Genomic DNA, 22,215 nt, shown 5'->3' with positions numbered 1-22,215 from the left:
ATTGCACCTGGGCAGGGCACAGCCCCAGATGCCCAGTGAGAGCAGCAGCACCAAGCCGTGACTGTGCAGGAGGCACCTGGGTGCCACTGTGGCCGGGCCGCAGCAGCAGCAGTGCAGGCTGGCAGGAGAGCAGAGCCCCAGCTGTGGGGTCAGAGGCTGCGGTGAGGAGGAGGCCAGGCCGGGGTGATGAGGCTGGGGCATGGGCTGGCCTGCAGCCCCCAAGGCTGGAAACACCTTCCTGGGAGCGGCTGCGGAGACGCAGGCTGGAGCGGGGCAGTGGGTGCTGCCAGGGCAGCAACGCAACAGGGCAAAGAGTGGGCACGGCATCAGGAAAGGGAGGAGAAAGCAGCAGGGGTGGGGATAGCAATGACCACTGTGCTGTTTGCAACACTGACACGTTTTCTGTGATTTTATTTGTACTCTGTGTGGTGGAATAGGACCCTGATGACCTTTGGGTCCTTTGGGGCCAGCGTGTGTCCCAGCTGCTGTCCGGCGCTGGTCTTGGCGCGTCCTCTACTGTCGCCGGCGGGGTGGCCTCTTCTTAGGTGGTGCAGAGGCCTGGGAGGAGTTGGTCTTCCTCTTGGGGGCTCTCCGAGGCCCCCCAGGTGGGCAGCCCCTGCCCCGCCTGGCGCTGGAGGGACCTGCTGCGGCCTCCTGTGGCTCCTCACGAGGTGCTGCCTGCTCCACAGGTTCTGCAGCAGGGGTGGAGTGAGGGTGGTTGGAACTCCCTCGAAACGCTTCATGCGATGTGCCGGGCACCTCATCCCCACTGGAGCTGGCGGACTGGAGAGAGGGGGCTGGGACGGGTCCAGGAGCCACCCCTTCGAGGCCAGATGGGCCGGCTTCTGGCACGGGGCTGGTCTCCCGATGCTCAGCTGCAGGGGGAACATTGAGGCCCAGCAGGCGGTGGGCCTCCCTGCTGCACAGTTGCACGGCAACATCCAGGAGGTCATGCACAAATGTTGCCGCGTGGTGGTGGAGGTCGAGCTCCAACAGCTGGACCAGGAGCTCTTCCTCCATTCCAAACAGGCACAGGGTCTGCCTGATGGCGTTCTCTAAGATGTGCACCTCTGGACACCTTGTCCTGAAGATGCGCCCCAGCTCCTGGCGCACCCAGGAGAGCAGGGGCTGGAGCAGAGCAGGATGCCCCCGGAAAAGTTGGCCCCAGGTGTCTGTGGGGAGGCCGCCCACCAGAGGCCTGGGTGCCTGGGCAGGGGTTCTGTCGGCAGATGCCGCTGCCGACAGGCTGATGACAAGCTCCTCGAACTTGTCATCAGCCTGAACCGAGTGCACAATTGATGTTACCCTCTGCTTGCAGAGGGGGCACTCGGGCTTGCTGTCAGCCCACCGCTGGATGCACGGGAAGCAGAACTGGTGGAAGCATGGGAGAGTGTAAGCGGCGCTGCCCCAGGTGTCGAGGCATATCGGGCAGCGGGTGTTCAACGCCGCGGCCATGCTCGCCACCAGCTGCGGTGGGCTGGGGGGAGCGGCAGGTGTCGATGCGCTCCCTCGCACCGATGCTGCAGCAGTGGGTGTTGCTCTGGAAGAGGAAGAGAGGGGCCACCGTCACTCTCTGGCCTGGGGAGAGTCCCTCAAGGAGGAACCCCCGCTGCCAGCTGCCAGCGCGAGGTGTCCTCGCACAGCTCACCTTTGCTGCTGCACGTGCACTTCCTGGATGTCCCAGCTGCCTGGTTGGAGCAGGGCTGGGAGAACAGCAGAGGTGGCTCTGGGGACGTGTACCTCTGAGAGCTGCACAAAGCAGCTCTGAGAGCACGACCCAGCACCGTGGCTCGCCGAATTCCACGCTCCAATCCTCGCACAGATGCTCAGATGGAGGGGAGGCTCAAACCGCTGGGCTGAGCTGCTGTGCCCAGATTTAAGCGGTGAGGGCCATGCAGTCACAAACTGTTACCTGGAGACATTCCGGAGCACCAGGGGGATGTCATAGACAGTTGCTGGGCACATCACCGCCCACCAGCTGGGCACATTGCCACTGGGATGTCACAGTCCATCACTGAGACATCGCAATGGGCCATCCTCACCTGCAGCACATTCTCCAGTAGTGCTTCAGCCCCAGCATGTGTTTCTGCCAACCCCGCCCCCCCCCCCCCCCCCCCCAGCACCACTGGCAGGGCTTGCACTAGGCTACAATTAAAGAAAAATAAAAGATGTGACTATTCCACAGGCAATGTCTTGGTCTGAGTCAAAAGAGAGCTCACGGCAGTGCCTGTGGGTGCTGCTAGCAATGGTGTTTATGGGGGACTCTTGCCTTGAGTCCTGAGATACTCTGGCTCACCAGGACATGCTCTAATACTCTGTGACTCTCTGGGACACTCTGTGAAACTCTGACACCTTAGTTCCATTTACATATGTCTCAAACACAAGTCACAAAATCGCTCTTCTATGCCAATGGTTAAATAAGAAGCCCCCAGTCCCTTTTTTTGCATCTTCTCAAACCTTAGCGGAAAATTGAAGGACGAGTTCATGGCAGAACCTTTCCTTCTGCTGCCTTACTTTCGTGTGCTGCAACAGAAGATCCGTGATCCAGTATGCTTCCTGATTTCCAAGCTGATAAGCCAAATCAGGATTCAGTAACGACAACATAACACAGAGTACATCACACATGACCTTCTCAGAAAAATCCCTGTTGCTCTGTTCCCTGTTACAAACATTTTAAAAGCATTCATTCAGCAGCTGGTGTGTTGAAACAATTGCTCAGCATCGAATCATAGAAACACGGAATGATTTGGGTTGGAAGCAACCTTAAAAATCATCTAATTCCAACTCCTGCCATGGACAGGGACACTTCCCACTAGACCAGGTTGCTCAAAGCACCATCCAACCTGGCCTTACACACTTCCAGGGATGGGGCATCCACAACTTTTCAGGGCAACCTGTGCCAGTGCCTCACCACCCTCATCATGAAGAATTTCTTCCAAGTGTCTCATCTAAATCTACCCTCTTTTAGCTTAAAGCCATTACGCCTTGTCCTATCACTGCACTCCCTGATAAAAGAGTCTCTCTTCTGCTTTCTGGTAGCCCAGTTTAGGTACTGGAAGGCGTCTCTATAAGATCTCCCTGGAGCCTTCTCTTCTGCAGGCTGAACAACCCCAACTCCCTCAGCCTGTCTTCATAGGAGAGGTGCTTCAGCTCTCTGATCATTCTCCTGGCCCTCCTCTGGACTTGTTCTAATACTTCCATTTCCTTCTTGTGCTGGGGCCCCAGATCTGAATGCAGGGCTCCAGCTGGGGTCTCACGAAAAGAGAGCAGAGGGGAACAGTCACCTCCCTGCCCTGCTGGCCACGCTTCTTTTGATGCAGCCCAGGACACGGCTGGCTTTCTGGGCTGCAAGTGCACATTGCTGGCTCATGTTGAGCTTCTCGTCAGCCAACACCCCCAGGTCCTTTTCCTCGGGGCTGCTCTCAGTCCAGCCTGTATTTGTGCTTGGGATTGCCCCAGCCGGGTACAGGACCTGCATTTGGTCCTGTTGAACCTCACGAGGTTCGCACAGGCCCACATCTCAGGCCTGTCCAGGTCCCTCTGGATGGCATCCCTTCCCTCCTGCATGTTGTTTCATACCACTAACACTAACACTCCCCTATCCAGGATGAAGCTCAGCTTAATTGACTATTAAACCCCAATTGACTATTAAACCCCAAGTGTTTCTTGAAATTGGGCCATCTGATGGATATATATGTTTCCTAGTTATGAAAAGTGCAAAAATGTTGTCCCTGCTCTAATGATAGCAACTGGACTTGGACTTGCTGATCAACAGTATTACTTGCGGTGGGTATATGTAAGTTCTACTGAAGGTATTAGAAGATTCATAGAATCATAGAATGATTTGGGTTGGAAAGTACCTTAAAGATCATCTAACTCCAACCCCCTACTGTGGGCAGGGACACCTCCCACCAGACCAGGTTGCCCAAAGGCCCGTCCAGCCTGGTCTTCCAGGGATGGGGCATCCACAGCTTCTCTGGGAAACCTGTTCCAGTGCATCATGACCTTTAAATAATTTCTTCCTTATATCTCATCTAAATCTACTCTTTTTTAATTTAAATCTACGACTCCTAGTCCTGTCACTATGATTCCTGATAAAGAGTCTCTCCCCAGCTTTTCACCTGGTCACCTTTAGATTTTGGAAGGCCGCTCTAAGATTTTCCCTGAGCCTCCTCTTCTCCAGGCTGAGCAGTCCCAGCTCTCTCAGCCTCTCCTCGCAGCAGAGCTGCTCCAGTCACTCCCGCGTCTCTTTGGCCCTCCACCGGACTCGCTCCAGCACGCCCAGGTCTGTCTTGGACTGGGGAGCCCAGCACTGGTCCCAGCACTCCAGCTGTGGCCTCCCCAGAGCTAGGCAGAGCAGAGGATCACCTCTCTGGAGCTGCCGGCAACACCGCGCCCAGTGCAGCCCAGGACAGCATTTGCCTGCTCTGCGGCCAGGCCTCGTTGCTGGCTCACAGTCAAGTTGGTGTGCGACAGGACTCCTGGGTCCTTTCCGGGCACGTGCCCCCAGCCTGTCCTGATGCTGGGCTTGTTCCTCCCCAGGTGCAGCAAGTTGCCCTTCCCCTCGCTGAGCAACTTGGGGATTGCACCTGGGCAGGGCACAGCCCCAGATGCCCAGTGAGAGCAGCAGCACCAAGCCGTGACTGTGCAGGAGGCACCTGGGTGCCACTGTGGCCGGGCCGCAGCAGCAGCAGTGCAGGCTGGCAGGAGAGCAGAGCCCCAGCTGTGGGGTCAGAGGCTGCGGTGAGGAGGAGGCCAGGCCGGGGTGATGAGGCTGGGGCATGGGCTGGCCTGCAGCCCCCAAGGCTGGAAACACCTTCCTGGGAGCGGCTGCGGAGACGCAGGCTGGAGCGGGGCAGTGGGTGCTGCCAGGGCAGCAACGCAACAGGGCAAAGAGTGGGCACGGCATCAGGAAAGGGAGGAGAAAGCAGCAGGGGTGGGGATAGCAATGACCACTGTGCTGTTTGCAACACTGACACGTTTTCTGTGATTTTATTTGTACTCTGTGTGGTGGAATAGGACCCTGATGACCTTTGGGTCCTTTGGGGCCAGCGTGTGTCCCAGCTGCTGTCCGGCGCTGGTCTTGGCGCGTCCTCTACTGTCGCCGGCGGGGTGGCCTCTTCTTAGGTGGTGCAGAGGCCTGGGAGGAGTTGGTCTTCCTCTTGGGGGCTCTCCGAGGCCCCCCAGGTGGGCAGCCCCTGCCCCGCCTGGCGCTGGAGGGACCTGCTGCGGCCTCCTGTGGCTCCTCACGAGGTGCTGCCTGCTCCACAGGTTCTGCAGCAGGGGTGGAGTGAGGGTGGTTGGAACTCCCTCGAAACGCTTCATGCGATGTGCCGGGCACCTCATCCCCACTGGAGCTGGCGGACTGGAGAGAGGGGGCTGGGACGGGTCCAGGAGCCACCCCTTCGAGGCCAGATGGGCCGGCTTCTGGCACGGGGCTGGTCTCCCGATGCTCAGCTGCAGGGGGAACATTGAGGCCCAGCAGGCGGTGGGCCTCCCTGCTGCACAGTTGCACGGCAACATCCAGGAGGTCATGCACAAATGTTGCCGCGTGGTGGTGGAGGTCGAGCTCCAACAGCTGGACCAGGAGCTCTTCCTCCATTCCAAACAGGCACAGGGTCTGCCTGATGGCGTTCTCTAAGATGTGCACCTCTGGACACCTTGTCCTGAAGATGCGCCCCAGCTCCTGGCGCACCCAGGAGAGCAGGGGCTGGAGCAGAGCAGGGTGCCCCCGGAAAAGTTGGCCCCAGGTGTCTGTGGGGAGGCCGCCCACCAGAGGCCTGGGTGCCTGGGCAGGGGTTCTGTCGGCAGATGCCGCTGCCGACAGGCTGATGACAAGCTCCTCGAACTTGTCATCAGCCTGAACCGAGTGCACAATTGATGTTACCCTCTGCTTGCAGAGGGGGCACTCGGGCTTGCTGTCAGCCCACCGCTGGATGCACGGGAAGCAGAACTGGTGGAAGCATGGGAGAGTGTAAGCGGCGCTGCCCCAGGTGTCGAGGCATATCGGGCAGCGGGTGTTCAACGCCGCGGCCATGCTCGCCACCAGCTGCGGTGGGCTGGGGGGAGCGGCAGGTGTCGATGCGCTCCCTCGCACCGATGCTGCAGCAGTGGGTGTTGCTCTGGAAGAGGAAGAGAGGGGCCACCGTCACTCTCTGGCCTGGGGAGAGTCCCTCAAGGAGGAACCCCCGCTGCCAGCTGCCAGCGCGAGGTGTCCTCGCACAGCTCACCTTTGCTGCTGCACGTGCACTTCCTGGATGTCCCAGCTGCCTGGTTGGAGCAGGGCTGGGAGAACAGCAGAGGTGGCTCTGGGGACGTGTACCTCTGAGAGCTGCACAAAGCAGCTCTGAGAGCACGACCCAGCACCGTGGCTCGCCGAATTCCACGCTCCAATCCTCGCACAGATGCTCAGATGGAGGGGAGGCTCAAACCGCTGGGCTGAGCTGCTGTGCCCAGATTTAAGCGGTGAGGGCCATGCAGTCACAAACTGTTACCTGGAGACATTCCGGAGCACCAGGGGGATGTCATAGACAGTTGCTGGGCACATCACCGCCCACCAGCTGGGCACATCACCGCCCACCAGCTGGGCACATTGCCACTGGGATGTCACAGTCCATCACTGAGACATCGCAATGGGCCATCCTCACCTGCAGCACATTCTCCAGTAGTGCTTCAGCCCCAGCATGTGTTTCTGCCAACCCCGCCCCCCCCCCCAGCACCACTGGCAGGGCTTGCACTAGGCTACAATTAAAGAAAAATAAAAGATGTGACTATTCCACAGGCAATGTCTTGGTCTGAGTCAAAAGAGAGCTCACGGCAGTGCCTGTGGGTGCTGCTAGCAATGGTGTTTATAGGGGACTCTTGCCTTGAGTCCTGAGATACTCTGGCTCACCAGGACATGCTCTAATACTCTGTGACTCTCTGGGACACTCTGTGAAACTCTGAGACACTTTAGTTCCATTTACAAATGTCTCAAACACAAGTCACAAAATCGCTCTTCTATGCCAATGGTTAAATAAGAAGCCCCCAGTCCCTTTTTTTGCATCTTCTCAAACCTCAGCGGAAAATTGAAGGACGAGTTCATGGCAGAACCTTTCCTTCTGCTGCCTTACTTTCGTGTGCTGCAACAGAAGATCCGTGATCCAGTATGCTTCCTGATTTCCAAGCTGATAAGCCAAATCAGGATTCAGTAACGACAACATAACACAGAGTACATCACACATGACCTTCTCAGAAAAATCCCTGTTGCTCTGTTCCCTGTTACAAACATTTTAAAAGCATTCATTCAGCAGCTGGTGTGTTGAAACAATTGCTCAGCATCGAATCATAGAAACATGGAATGATTTGGGTTGGAAGCAACCTTAAAAATCATCTAATTCCAACTCCTGCCATGGACAGGGACACTTCCCACTAGACCAGGTTGCTCAAAGCACCATCCAACCTGGCCTTACACACTTCCAGGGATGGGGCATCCACAACTTTTCAGGGCAACCTGTGCCAGTGCCTCACCACCCTCATCATGAAGAATTTCTTCCAAGTGTCTCATCTAAATCTACCCTCTTTTAGCTTAAAGCCATTACGCCTTGTCCTATCACTGCACTCCCTGATAAAAGAGTCTCTCTTCTGCTTTCTGGTAGCCCAGTTTAGGTACTGGAAGGCGTCTCTATAAGATCTCCCTGGAGCCTTCTCTTCTGCAGGCTGAACAACCCCAACTCCCTCAGCCTGTCTTCACAGGAGAGGTGCTTCAGCTCTCTGATCATTCTCCTGGCCCTCCTCTGGACTTGTTCTAATACTTCCATTTCCTTCTTGTGCTGGGGCCCCAGATCTGAATGCAGGGCTCCAGCTGGGGTCTCACGAAAAGAGAGCAGAGGGGAACAGTCACCTCCCTGCCCTGCTGGCCACGCTTCTTTTGATGCAGCCCAGGACACGGCTGGCTTTCTGGGCTGCAAGTGCACATTGCTGGCTCATGTTGAGCTTCTCATCAGTCAACACCCCCAGGTCCTTTTCCTAAGGGCTGCTCTCAGTCCAGCCTGTATTTGTGCTTGGGATTGCCCCAGCTGGGTACAGGACCTGCATTTGGTCCTGTTGAACCTCACGAGGTTCGCACAGGCCCACATCTCAGGCCTGTCCAGGTCCCTCTGGATGGCATCCCTTCCCTCCTGCATGTTGTTTCATACCACTAACACTCACCTATCCAGGATGAAGCTCAGCTTAATTGAATCCTACAGACAGCAATAATGAATTTGCAAGGATAAAAATTTTCTCCTTATCTCTTCCTTCTTTTCAGCTTTCTGTGGCTTCCCTTTGCTTTTTCTTTCTTTCCTCATTCCCTGATGCAGTGTTTAGAACTTGCTTTTCAGATACAGACTTATCTGAAGTGAAACTGCAAAACATACGTGCTTACCTTCCGAAAGTGTGGGGCCGTTTTTTTCTATGAACAGTTACAAAAAATCTAGAACATTTTTATACAAAAAGATGCTAAGTGGACTAGAGGGGCTAAGAGTTCAAAGAGACTGCAATATGTTCATGTTTTTTATGGTAGATATGGTCCCCTTTGAAATGAAATGTAATCAGTTAATCTTTTTATGGAAGGACTTGCTTAAAGTCTCTTCTGGAATTAATTCTCATGTGATAGCTGCATTATGGATTACTTGTGGTTTATGATTAAGCTCCAGTTTGCAAAAGTGTTATATGATTATTTGATTGTCTGTATGAGACACTAAAACCTTTACATATATATGTATGTATGTATGTATGTATTTAGCCAAGAGGTGATACTGAGTGCAGCAGGTAGGTGGCGTGTGGCAAGAAAGAGATCACAAATGGAAATGTATTTGGAAAAGTACCATTTATCTATAGCCACATATACTCTCCTAAAGCTAATAAAATTAATAAAATTATTATTGTTGTTATTAATAATAATAATAATGAAAAAATAGAATTAGAACATCCCCTGTGGATGCACATCTGCAAAGGGGCATTACTGGTGCCCCAGCACATTGCCCCACTACCTGCAAGAGGCAGGACGCAGAGCATGGCTGTGCTGGCAGCAGCTGGACTCCCCTGAAATCTCTTCCTCCCAGTGGTGCAGGATAATTTGCACCCAGAAATTAATCTGAAACTTCAGAGAGCCAAACAGGTGTACCAAAATAATTTTTGGTGTAGAAAACTCTGGAGGGAGGGCAAAGCTTTAGGAAACCCATAATATGGGCCATAAGCACTAATACTTCTGTCACTGAAGTAAGGATGAGACTTTAGCAGTGGTGTGAGTGCAGAGGATTGCAGGTCTAATTGCTTTGGGTGGAAAGCTGCTGTTGGCTTATCAGGTGAGGTCAGAGTGCTGGTGAGCCCAGGGGTGTGGGTGTCACTGGCCAGGTGCTGGTCCCACTTTGCCTCTGTGCTACCATTGCCTGTGCTTGGGTTGTGCCCCTGGCTCTGCCACCCAGAAAATATCAACAGAAACCCCTGTGGCCTTGCAGTGGTTGATTGATCCCCCACCCAAGAGCAGACTGCAACCCAAAGTACCTCTGTCTCTGTGTTACCCTTTATTTTATGCCCTGACCATATCTCTTTTAATCATTTCCCTCCAAATTGCTGTTCACCTCTAACATCACCTCAAGTTTGCTGCAATTCCATGAATTGAGTATTTACTTCTGCTCCCTTTTAGTTCACAGAGTGAAGAAGATGTTGTAGACTGAAGTGGAATAGAGTATTTTAGGAAAATTGTTGAATATAAAGGTGGTAAGTACAAATTATACCTATATAATAATAATAATGTTAACTTACTTGTGGTGAATTTGACTACATTTAACACAAAAACCTTCAGATTTTAATGTATATATAAGAAGTGTAAAGCCAAAAGTTTCAAGTGCACATGCCTAAAAATGCAAACATGTCAAATCTCTATCTGGATGTGGACTTGCATAACCCCAGCTTTCACAGAAGTCAGACCACTGAGTCAGCTCCATCATTTATTACTTGTACGCAGGGTCACTGGGGACAAAAAAGTAGTTTTTCTTTGCACTGAAAAGGTACTAAGCTGTTGCATAACGATCTCTGAAAAATCACGCAGTACTCTATCTTCAGATGAACCTATTTGATGTTAATGAGAACAAAATGACTTCTACATCCTCAGGAAAAAAAAAAAAAAAAAAAAAAAAAGGGTCCCTGTGCTTACTTGCCTAAACTTGAACACTTCAGGTTCAAGTTGGGTACACAGTATTGCAACTCTTACCATGACTGCGTGTACTTTAGGAAGCTGAGTGGGGAATACAGTGATGAATAAACTGTATGTTTCCCAGGGCAAAGCTGTTTCTTCGCAGTGTACTTGTACAGCCTGGGACATTTCTCTGAGGGACAGATTCCTAACTTTCCTCCTACCTCCTCCTCCAAAGGGTGGGACCGATAATGCGTCTAAAACAAAACAGAAATGAGGCAACCCAGTGGAAATCCCCAGGGGAGAAGCAGGATCAGGGCTGTCAGCAAGTGCCAAGGTCTGGGTGCTGCTCGTGGGACGTAAGGCCTGCGAGGCGAAGCTTGCCTGAGCAGCTCCAAGAGGCATGGACACCAGCGGTGCCGTGGAGAAACCCCACAAAGGAGGGTCCTTCTGGGCAGCCAGATGCAGTAGGCAGAGCCTGGCCAAGCTCAGCTTCTCCTCTCGTTGGTGCCAAAGCAGTGCTTCGTTCAACATCTTTCTCTGCTGGGTTAAAAGTCAGAGCGTGGACAGCTCAGGGAGTGTGGCCTATTTTACTGACGACAGCCGCTTATTACAGTGGATACAAAGAGTGTGACGTCGTGTCAGAAGCAGTGAGTCCACTCTAGTTGATATCAGGCACCTACAAATGAAACGAATTTATATAAATGGTGTCCCCATGAATGGCCTGCACAACATGGGATTGATGTGATTAATGATCTCTGGTATATAAAAACTAGGGCACATGAAAGAGTGAAATAGGTTTGATTATTAATCAGTTCAGAAATCAAGAAGTGCAATCCGAGGTCAAACCTGAGACCAACAGAAAGGGAATTACGCACCATTTGATGTACCATCACAAAAGCTATTCTGATTTCTTGAAAGCCAGTTCTGTCAATTAGCAGGTACTGTGTGTTCATCTCTTAGAAAATATGATGGGAAATTAAAATAATAGCCTTGAGTGGCTTCAGAAAAGTGTATCCCATGGAGCTGCTGGATGAGTGCAAAGGATAAATAACATTTCTCATGAAGACAAAAATCCATGTCCTGATTACATAAATCGTCCAAATTGATTAAAAAAAAAAAAAAAGAAAAAAAAAAGACGGAAGTCAAAGCTGTAATGCAGGCAAAGTGGTTCTACTGCTCATCTAGTGGCCAAAATATGGTTTGAGGAAGAAACTACATAGTCGTTGACTGTTACATGATAATACAACAAAATACACTCCGTCTGAGGCTGAAACGCTCTGTGGATGTGTATCAAAAGTAAATTAGCTGAACTTCCGTCAGAAAGATTTTTACATTAAGCTTTGGTAGTGACTAAAATGTAGATTTAGTTGATCTAAATTCTGCCTTTTGTCTTTGATCAGGTGTAGCTATGAAGTACTCAGAACTTGTCAACAGGCTTGCATGGGGTTTTAGGGCCATGGTCTGGTCTCCTATAGGAGATGCAGGTTGAAGTACCTGCCCTGCCTTGGTCACAGTGAACAGGAGGGAACATCTTTTCTCATCCAGGAACAAAGGAAAAGACTGAAAGCCTGTTGTGCACATTCTGAGCATCCTGGCTGGAGAAGGAGATGTGACTTGGTTATACTTTGTGACAAAATGTTCAAAACGTTTTGTTTTATTCCTACATTAAAACAAGAATGAATTTATTTTTATTCTTAAAAGCTAGACCCTGTGCAAACCCTTCCTCCTTCATCTTCAGTAAATAAGCTTCAATCATTGTGGCGTTTTCCCCGATTCAGATTAAATGTCAGGCTAATAATTAGTTGTGATCGCCCGTGCTCTGTTGCTACAATGGGAGAGTACTATTTTAAAGTCAGAATTTTAACCCCTTTGGGTCCTTTTAGTCACTGATTCACTTAATCACATCATCCTCCAACAACTGTAATGAATAAAAATCTTTGCAATGGGTCTGAATTGAACCAAAGTTCTGAATCTTTTGAAATAACAGTGAAAGCTGGGTTTAGGTGTTCACAAGGAATTTTTCTTCTTGGTAAAATGTTTCCTAGGTGAAACAGCCATACCTGTTAACTGGTCACAAGAAACAGGTTTGTCTTCTGTAAAAAAGTACAAATTTTTCAGAATTGTTTGGTGTACAAGGATCATGTATAAGGTAGTACAACAGGAAAACTAAACAGTCCTGAAATGAAGACTTGTCTTTAGTGGTTGTCAGTGAAAGCATGTTCTTCTGTCACTTCTGCTTAGGCTCCCACAGATGCTATTAACCCCCAAATCTCATGGTGATAACTGACACATTTGGCAGCCCAGTGCAAAGAAGACAAAAGCAAACAGTTGCAGAATTTCTGCACAGGGCAAAACCTTTCCTCTGACATGGTCTGTTTTTTGCAGGAGAGGGAGTAAGGCTGAGGTGTGTAAATGGCAGAGGGGAAAATCTGTCAGTGTCTGCTCTTTACTGTGCAAATCTCTGAATAAAGCAGCAAAAAGCCTCCGGTTAGGATTTCCAGCTTTTCCCTGGATGACGAACAAAAAGAGGCTGCTGCACCTAACTGCGTCAAGTAATCTAATGTAATCTAGTCAAGTAATCTCACTTGGAGGAGCTGGGGAATGTTGACCATGGGGCACGATTAAAGATCAAGTATTTAGCAAGTATGCATCCATGTTATGTATATGCCCAGCAGAGGTGAGCAGACCCCTCAGCCACATTTGCTAGCCTGTGACTGCAAGCCCCTGTTTGTCTCTGCACCACATCTTACAAACATATGTGGAGGCAGCAGTGCAGCCAGATCAGATGTGGACTTCAGAGAAAAACATCCTTCCTAAATGGGAGAAAGCGTTAACCTCTACACAGGAGAAAGGATAAGCACCAGTAGAAAAGAACTGTTTTTTAGAACACTAAAAAAATAATATTAGGGAAAGTGTCAAGAGAAGGCCATATAAAGTAAGTTTACCACATCCTGTTTGATGACCATGTCCCTGCAAAAAAACAAATGAAATTTGTAAATGAACTTTGTATCGTTTGACACTTAAACTTCCTCCAGATAAAATACAGGAGGCAGTTCATGGTGTGAAAGGAGATGGGACGAACAACCTAATACCTCTTTTTTCCATTTCTTGCTTACGTAAGGTATTCACTGTGCTTCTTCCCTACAAAATTCATGCAAGCTCTGTACTGAAACTTACTTCCCTTTGTAAAGTAGTCACATATGTGGAGACGCATATTGTGTGTTATTTAACAAAATGAAATTGCTTTTCATGTGGAATTGGTAAGCTGTAGATAGGAGATGAAGGAAATAGGAAGGGGAAGGAAAATTAAATGTTACAGATTAAATATTCTTAAATAGAAAATTGGAACTACTTTTGAAAGAGAACCATCAGGCAGAACTATCAAGGACAATGTTAAGAGTCCTCAAATCATCTTTTCCTTTTTCCTTTTTTTCTTTCTTTTTTTTCTTTTTTCTTTTTTCTTTTCTCTTTTTTCTTTTCTCTTTTTCCTTTCTTCTTTTTTTTTCTTTTTTATTTTTTCTTCCCCTTCCTTCCTTCCTTCCTTCCTTCCTTCCTTCCTTCCTTCCTTCCTTCCTTCCTTCCTTCCTTCCTTCCTTCCTTCCTTCCTTCCTTCCTTCCTTCCTTCCTCCTTCCTTCCTTCCTTCCTTCCTCCTTCCTTCCTTCTTTTTCTATCTTTATCTTCTTTTTTCTTTTTCTTTATCACTCCTTTTTTCTTTTCCCTTTTTCTTTTTTTTATTCCTTTTCTTTTTTTTTTTCCTTTTTCATTCCACCCCCCCTTTTTTTTTCTTTTTCTTTTCACAGAATTAATACATTATGTTTCCTAATCTTGTTATGGAAAGTAGAATTTTAAAATGTCAGGAAAAACAAAACTTTATCTTTGTTGGAGCTTGAGCACCAGACCTATTTCAGTTTTTTCCACCTCTTTTTTTTTAACAAAATGACATGTTCACTATGCACCTACAGTAAAACGAGCTTGTGATTTTGCTTGGGTTTCATTTCACATGTCCTCATATAGAAGTGTGCAGTGGATCAGGTGATAATCTTGCTTCAAAATGCTTTTGATATATCCTTCAGATCAGACTGTTTATTACAAAAAGTTCTTCCTTTGAAAGCTTTAATCTGAAATAAGAAATAGTGTGGAGGGATTTCTACTCACTGAAAAATGCAATGCTATGCCTCCAGAAAGGATAATATTGTTAGTTTTGTGGTTGTGGTAGTCATAGAGGTTGTAGCCTGAAGAATATATGAAGGATGCAGTTTTCAGCCCAAGAGGCTTATATTGTGATGATCTAGTGGAAGGGGTTGTTTCCTTGCAGGATCTACACTGTGGTTGACAGTGCAAGCTTTGGTATGTAGGCTCACCTTAAACCATGAAAAAAATGAAGGAATCCCTCTTTCCCTGATTTGCAGTTCCTGGTAACTCCAGAGCCAAATACACAACTTGACCTTGACGTGCAGTTGATCAGGGACAGTTCTGTTGGTTTTCTGCAAATCTTCCGTTGATAAATTCTCTTCAGCCAGAATATTCTACTACACTGAGAAACACCCCTTGCATAAGAAAACAACCACTAGCAGACATACAGTATTCATGACAACTGTTGATTAGGAGAGAAATAATACATTAAAGTTTCTGGAAAAACATTTTGGACTTCATTTTAGTTAAACTGTTCTACTGGAGAGAGCAGCTGCGTAATTTAAGTTATTACAGACTAAGTTCGAACAGGGACTGGGAAAATACAGCAAGAACAACACAGAAATATCTTTAGATACGTTTAAGGAGTAGAGATTAGTTGTACTTAGTCCAGATGTGGTTCATTTGTGGTTCTATGAATGTAGGGAGATCAAGTTCCTCTTCCTAAAGTAATGAAAACTTCCGTTCAAATCACTACTGTAATGATAGAAATCAGGATGTTCTCACGGACTTACACCATGTTGAGCTAACAAGTATGAAGGAATCAAATGATGAAAGAGAAAAGACTACTCATAATAGGTAAATAAGCAACAGCCAAACTAGCTTTCATACAGGAAATAGACTCATTTTCCTTGAAATTATGGTGTCTTAAACCATAAAGTAAAGGGTACTTGATTTACCATTTTCATTCAGATCTATAGTATAGTTGAGAGGGATTCTGATGTGGTTTTGCTGTTTCACATGCCTGGGTAAGATCAGTAGCTCAAGTATCTCTGTGCAAATGTTTTCTGGATCACGGAGGTGGAGGGCAAGTATGGGTGGGGTCTGTCTAGAATGGAGATAACATAGGAGCCCCCTATGATGCTCTTTTGAGTTTCAGACTAGAACAGTGTTGATAACACACCAATGTTTTGGCTATTGATGTTTGGCTATTGATGAACAATGTTTGTACAGTGTCAAGGCTTTCTCTCCTTCTCACTCTGTTCCTCCCAGCAAGTAGGTTATGGGTGGAAAAGAGATTGGGTAGCCACATAGCCATGACTGTTGACCCAAAATGACCAAAGGTATATTTCATGCTTTATAATATCATGCTCAGCAATAAGAAACAATGAGTGTGTATAGAAGGTGGGGGGGTGATGTCTTTCCAAGGTAGCAAGGGGGCTGGCTGGGCTTTGGTCTGCTTGTGGTAGGTAGTGAGTAATTGCTTTGTATTACTTTTTTTTGTTTGTCTTTCCTTCACTTATTAAACTATCTTGATCTCCAGGCAGAAGTTTTCCTGCATTTTTGTATTCAGATTTTCTCTCCTACCCTGCTGGGAGGTGGGAAGGAATGAACAAGCAACTGGATGAGTGCTTAGCTGGTGGCCAGGGTCAAGCCACCATGGCTGGGAGTTAGGTAGAGCCTGAGCTGGGGCAGTGCTATATTTGAGGGATGTGTGATAGCAGAAAACATGACTGATCTCAGATGGGCATGGCTGAAAAATAGGTGGGCCGTTGATGCTCTGCACTGCAGCATGTGATAGGACGCGCCCTTGGACATGACTTGGTAGTAGAAGTCAAGACAGAAGATACACAGTGCTTTCAAAACTCTTGATAATACCTGTTTACCGTGGTAAACCAAGCAAGAAAACAAACAATCACCCATTCTCCAAACCCCAAACCCATTTCCTATAACACTGATACACATTTTAAATACATATACTGTTTGGCTAGCCTATCCAAACTAGAATTTATGTAAACCCCCCCTGATTCAATTGAACTTTTGAAAGAACTGTTGAATTTTTGGGGGAAAAACAATTTTTCCTTCTGTCTGAGGAGGTCTATGAACATTTGAGGGATAAAAACATGTTCCCAGACACTATGTAACGTGAATTGCTTGTCTATGAAGATATGTTCTATTTTTGTGCCAGCTCTGCACGGCAATCAGCATCAGACCAAACTGTGGAACCATTCCCACTAGGAGCTGTTGATTTGGGTTTGTTTTTCTAGTTGAGAGCTTATACAATGACAGAGTGACCCTGAACAGTGTGTACTAGCAGGTGTTTGTGTAAGATTGCATAACATGAACATAAATGCTGTGAAATTTCTGAATAATTACTGCCTGGATGACTAAAATTGTCTCCTAGAGTTGTTTCTCAGAGTGGAGGGAAAACTTCAGGGAGCAGCAGGAAAAAGAATGAAATCAGCTCAGCATCATGCAATGTGTGCATAAATCTTACCTAGCTTTTCCAAATGTGCAGGTGAGTCATTGGAGAAATTAATGACAATTTCCTCTCCAACTTTCACAGTCTTCTGGAGGTGAAGGGCTCCATCCTCAGATTCTTCTGAGAAAGAACTGGGCAGCCCGACAGGACAAGCTGTGTGAGACTCCAGCTGCTGCATGGACTTACTCCAAACAGAGAAGAGTAATTATGAAAAGTTCGTCATCTCTCCAGAACAGAAGGATTCTTACCCCCCAAACAGAAAGAACAGCAATGCACATCAGAGTCAAAGGATAGGAGACAAAACTTCAGGAAACATCTGAGCATAATACTGTGATATAATATCTGTGTTACACCTACAGATCTACATAGGAACAGTTGTTTCTATTCACTGTTTAAAAATTAGGATGGTCACAATTCCACAGAGCTAAGAGGTTTTTGTCATTTATGCTTGTGTTGATGTGTACAATCCCTCTTATAACCTGAGAATCTGTCTTCTAAATTCCAGAAGAACTCATAAATTTCCAGCAGTGAATTTAACTGACCAGTAAAATTTGAACATGGAGGATGTGGAGTAATGCCAGATGAGGGACTGAAAAATGACAGAAGATAAAATTGTTTTTTATATAGTAAGGTTAGTGTTATCTTGGAGCTCACAAAAATTGTTTTTTATTTAGTAAGGTTAGTGTTATCTTGGAGCTCACACTTGCTGCTGTGAACTCACTACAGCTAATTGCAAAAAAAAATCTCAGTATTGTTTAGCAACAGCAATGATGCATGTTTTGTTTGTCCTTCTCTGAAGGTATGATGGCACCAGGGCACCATGGGGACCAGGGGCTGCTCTGTGGGGTGGGCAGGGCCTGGCAGCCAGGGTCCATCCCAGCACCCCCAGTGAGGAAGCAGGGCATGGTGAAACAGATATTTTTCAGGATTTTTCTGTTTGAGGAAAAAGAGGAAAAAAAGAGAGAGACAGATTAATGTTGTAGAGTGGGAAGGAAGTGAACCCATAAGACAGAGGACTTGAGGAAGACTTGAATTCCCTGTGTTATAGATTTATTTACAGTTATGAGATGCATGAGAAGTTATGGGGTTGGTGAAGGCTGGGTAAAGATTACAAGTCAGACTCATCCAGTCTAGAGAACAATCAAAAAGAAAAAAGACTTTTTTCCTTTTTTGTTCTATGTGCACCACTGTACAAACTGAAAACTTTTTTTTTTTTTTTTTTTCCCTCCATTTACATCTGGCAGAGTTTCACTCAGTTATGAAGTTTCTTTTGGCTGCAGGACTTTTCTGAAGGAAACATGTTTTATCTGTCAGCCCACATTCCACTACCACACAGCCTGTGCTCTGGGAGGAAAACCTGTTGTGCTCCAGCTGGAAAGGTTTTAAGTACCTGTGATTTGTTTCTCACTTCGGTCAGTTAAATGTGCAATTGTCAACAGAGAACACAGGTAACAAGCTACACAGTGCATGCAGTTTATGCTCTTCAACACTGCTGAATGTGTCAGCTGCTTCTTAGACAACAGTAACATGTTTTTGTGTGCATTTGTTAGAAAGATCTCCTTCTTTCTATGGCTGTAATTGCTGTCTTCTATGTAGCTGTATCAACAGATGTTGTCTTTGGTCAATGGACGTTGACTCTTTTCCCCAAGTGTTTCTTGAAATTGGGCCATCTGATGGATATATATGTTTCCTAGTTATGAAAAGTGCAAAAATGTTGTCCCTGCTCTAATGATAGCAACTGGACTTGGACTTGCTGATCAACAGTATTACTTGCGGTGGGTATATGTAAGTTCTACTGAAGGTATTAGAAGATTCATAGAATCATAGAATGATTTGGGTTGGAAAGTACCTTAAAGATCATCTAACTCCAACCCCCTACTGTGGGCAGGGACACCTCCCACCAGACCAGGTTGCCCAAAGGCCCGTCCAGCCTGGTCTTCCAGGGATGGGGCATCCACAGCTTCTCTGGGAAACCTGTTCCAGTGCATCATGACCTTTAAATAATTTCTTCCTTATATCTCATCTAAATCTACTCTTTTTTAATTTAAATCTACGACTCCTAGTCCTGTCACTATGATTCCTGATAAAGAGTCTCTCCCCAGCTTTTCACCTGGTCACCTTTAGATTTTGGAAGGCCGCTCTAAGATTTTCCCTGAGCCTCCTCTTCTCCAGGCTGAGCAGTCCCAGCTCTCTCAGCCTCTCCTCGCAGCAGAGCTGCTCCAGTCACTCCCGCGTCTCTTTGGCCCTCCACCGGACTCGCTCCAGCACGCCCGGGTCTGTCTTGGACTGGGGAGCCCAGCACTGGTCCCAGCACTCCAGCTGTGGCCTCCCCAGAGCTAGGCAGAGCAGAGGATCACCTCTCTGGAGCTGCCGGCAACACCGCGCCCAGTGCAGCCCAGGACAGCATTTGCCTGCTCTGCGGCCAGGCCTCGTTGCTGGCTCACAGTCAAGTTGGTGTGCGACAGGACTCCTGGGTCCTTTCCGGGCACGTGCCCCCAGCCTGTCCTGATGCTGGGCTTGTTCCTCCCCAGGTGCAGCAAGTTGCCCTTCCCCTCGCTGAGCAACTTGGGGATTGCACCTGGGCAGGGCACAGCCCCAGATGCCCAGTGAGAGCAGCAGCACCAAGCCGTGACTGTGCAGGAGGCACCTGGGTGCCACTGTGGCCGGGCCGCAGCAGCAGCAGTGCAGGCTGGCAGGAGAGCAGAGCCCCAGCTGTGGGGTCAGAGGCTGCGGTGAGGAGGAGGCCAGGCCGGGGTGATGAGGCTGGGGCATGGGCTGGCCTGCAGCCCCCAAGGCTGGAAACACCTTCCTGGGAGCGGCTGCGGAGACGCAGGCTGGAGCGGGGCAGTGGGTGCTGCCAGGGCAGCAACGCAACAGGGCAAAGAGTGGGCACGGCATCAGGAAAGGGAGGAGAAAGCAGCAGGGGTGGGGATAGCAATGACCACTGTGCTGTTTGCAACACTGACACGTTTTCTGTGATTTTATTTGTACTCTGTGTGGTGGAATAGGACCCTGATGACCTTTGGGTCCTTTGGGGCCAGCGTGTGTCCCAGCTGCTGTCCGGCGCTGGTCTTGGCGCGTCCTCTACTGTCGCCGGCGGGGTGGCCTCTTCTTAGGTGGTGCAGAGGCCTGGGAGGAGTTGGTCTTCCTCTTGGGGGCTCTCCGAGGCCCCCCAGGTGGGCAGCCCCTGCCCCGCCTGGCGCTGGAGGGACCTGCTGCGGCCTCCTGTGGCTCCTCACGAGGTGCTGCCTGCTCCACAGGTTCTGCAGCAGGGGTGGAGTGAGGGTGGTTGGAACTCCCTCGAAACGCTTCATGCGATGTGCCGGGCACCTCATCCCCACTGGAGCTGGCGGACTGGAGAGAGGGGGCTGGGACGGGTCCAGGAGCCACCCCTTCGAGGCCAGATGGGCCGGCTTCTGGCACGGGGCTGGTCTCCCGATGCTCAGCTGCAGGGGGAACATTGAGGCCCAGCAGGCGGTGGGCCTCCCTGCTGCACAGTTGCACGGCAACATCCAGGAGGTCATGCACAAATGTTGCCGCATGGTGGTGGAGGTCGAGCTCCAACAGCTGGACCAGGAGCTCTTCCTCCATTCCAAACAGGCACAGGGTCTGCCTGATGGCGTTCTCTAAGATGTGCACCTCTGGACACCTTGTCCTGAAGATGCGCCCCAGCTCCTGGCGCACCCAGGAGAGCAGGGGCTGGAGCAGAGCAGGGTGCCCCCGGAAAAGTTGGCCCCAGGTGTCTGTGGGGAGGCCGCCCACCAGAGGCCTGGGTGCCTGGGCAGGGGTTCTGTCGGCAGATGCCGCTGCCGACAGGCTGATGACAAGCTCCTCGAACTTGTCATCAGCCTGAACCGAGTGCACAATTGATGTTACCCTCTGCTTGCAGAGGGGGCACTCGGGCTTGCTGTCAGCCCACCGCTGGATGCACGGGAAGCAGAACTGGTGGAAGCATGGGAGAGTGTAAGCGGCGCTGCCCCAGGTGTCGAGGCATATCGGGCAGCGGGTGTTCAACGCCGCGGCCATGCTCGCCACCAGCTGCGGTGGGCTGGGGGGAGCGGCAGGTGTCGATGCGCTCCCTCGCACCGATGCTGCAGCAGTGGGTGTTGCTCTGGAAGAGGAAGAGAGGGGCCACCGTCACTCTCTGGCCTGGGGAGAGTCCCTCAAGGAGGAACCCCCGCTGCCAGCTGCCAGCGCGAGGTGTCCTCGCACAGCTCACCTTTGCTGCTGCACGTGCACTTCCTGGATGTCCCAGCTGCCTGGTTGGAGCAGGGCTGGGAGAACAGCAGAGGTGGCTCTGGGGACGTGTACCTCTGAGAGCTGCACAAAGCAGCTCTGAGAGCACGACCCAGCACCGTGGCTCGCCGAATTCCACGCTCCAATCCTCGCACAGATGCTCAGATGGAGGGGAGGCTCAAACCGCTGGGCTGAGCTGCTGTGCCCAGATTTAAGCGGTGAGGGCCATGCAGTCACAAACTGTTACCTGGAGACATTCCGGAGCACCAGGGGGATGTCATAGACAGTTGCTGGGCACATCACCGCCCACCAGCTGGGCACATCACCGCCCACCAGCTGGGCACATTGCCACTGGGATGTCACAGTCCATCACTGAGACATCGCAATGGGCCATCCTCACCTGCAGCACATTCTCCAGTAGTGCTTCAGCCCCAGCATGTGTTTCTGCCAACCCCGCCCCCCCCCCCAGCACCACTGGCAGGGCTTGCACTAGGCTACAATTAAAGAAAAATAAAAGATGTGACTATTCCACAGGCAATGTCTTGGTCTGAGTCAAAAGAGAGCTCACGGCAGTGCCTGTGGGTGCTGCTAGCAATGGTGTTTATAGGGGACTCTTGCCTTGAGTCCTGAGATACTCTGGCTCACCAGGACATGCTCTAATACTCTGTGACTCTCTGGGACACTCTGTGAAACTCTGAGACACTTTAGTTCCATTTACAAATGTCTCAAACACAAGTCACAAAATCGCTCTTCTATGCCAATGGTTAAATAAGAAGCCCCCAGTCCCTTTTTTTGCATCTTCTCAAACCTCAGCGGAAAATTGAAGGACGAGTTCATGGCAGAACCTTTCCTTCTGCTGCCTTACTTTCGTGTGCTGCAACAGAAGATCCGTGATCCAGTATGCTTCCTGATTTCCAAGCTGATAAGCCAAATCAGGATTCAGTAACGACAACATAACACAGAGTACATCACACATGACCTTCTCAGAAAAATCCCTGTTGCTCTGTTCCCTGTTACAAACATTTTAAAAGCATTCATTCAGCAGCTGGTGTGTTGAAACAATTGCTCAGCATCGAATCATAGAAACATGGAATGATTTGGGTTGGAAGCAACCTTAAAAATCATCTAATTCCAACTCCTGCCATGGACAGGGACACTTCCCACTAGACCAGGTTGCTCAAAGCACCATCCAACCTGGCCTTACAC

At 49.2% G+C, this 22,215-nt stretch overlaps 2 protein-coding genes across 2 annotated transcripts; both read right to left on the bottom strand.

Annotated features, from left to right (window-relative positions):
- Window positions 1-223: 223 nt before the first annotated feature.
- LOC136788910 (E3 ubiquitin-protein ligase Topors-like) lies at window positions 224-2,104 on the bottom strand. The gene is made up of 2 exons (XM_066987795.1): window positions 1,649-2,104; window positions 224-1,540 (listed from the first exon to the last, which is right to left on the bottom strand). The coding sequence occupies exon 2, from the start codon at window positions 1,453-1,455 to the stop codon at window positions 514-516; it is 942 nt and encodes a 313-aa protein (XP_066843896.1). The 5' UTR covers window positions 1,456-1,540; window positions 1,649-2,104; the 3' UTR covers window positions 224-513.
- A 2,703-nt stretch (window positions 2,105-4,807) lies between these two features.
- Window positions 4,808-6,475, bottom strand: LOC136788907 (E3 ubiquitin-protein ligase Topors-like). Its single transcript, XM_066987792.1, has 2 exons — window positions 6,231-6,475; window positions 4,808-6,122 (listed from the first exon to the last, which is right to left on the bottom strand). Exon 2 carries the CDS (start codon window positions 6,035-6,037, stop codon window positions 5,096-5,098), a length of 942 nt encoding a protein of 313 aa, XP_066843893.1. The 5' UTR covers window positions 6,038-6,122; window positions 6,231-6,475; the 3' UTR covers window positions 4,808-5,095.
- Window positions 6,476-22,215: the final 15,740 nt, after the last annotated feature.

The sequence above is a fragment of the Anser cygnoides genome, chromosome Z, assembly GCF_040182565.1.
Source record: "Anser cygnoides isolate HZ-2024a breed goose chromosome Z, Taihu_goose_T2T_genome, whole genome shotgun sequence".
NCBI lineage: Eukaryota > Metazoa > Chordata > Aves > Anseriformes > Anatidae > Anser > Anser cygnoides.
Note: the sequence above shows the minus strand (reverse complement) of the source record. Positions and strands in the feature narration are given on the sequence as shown.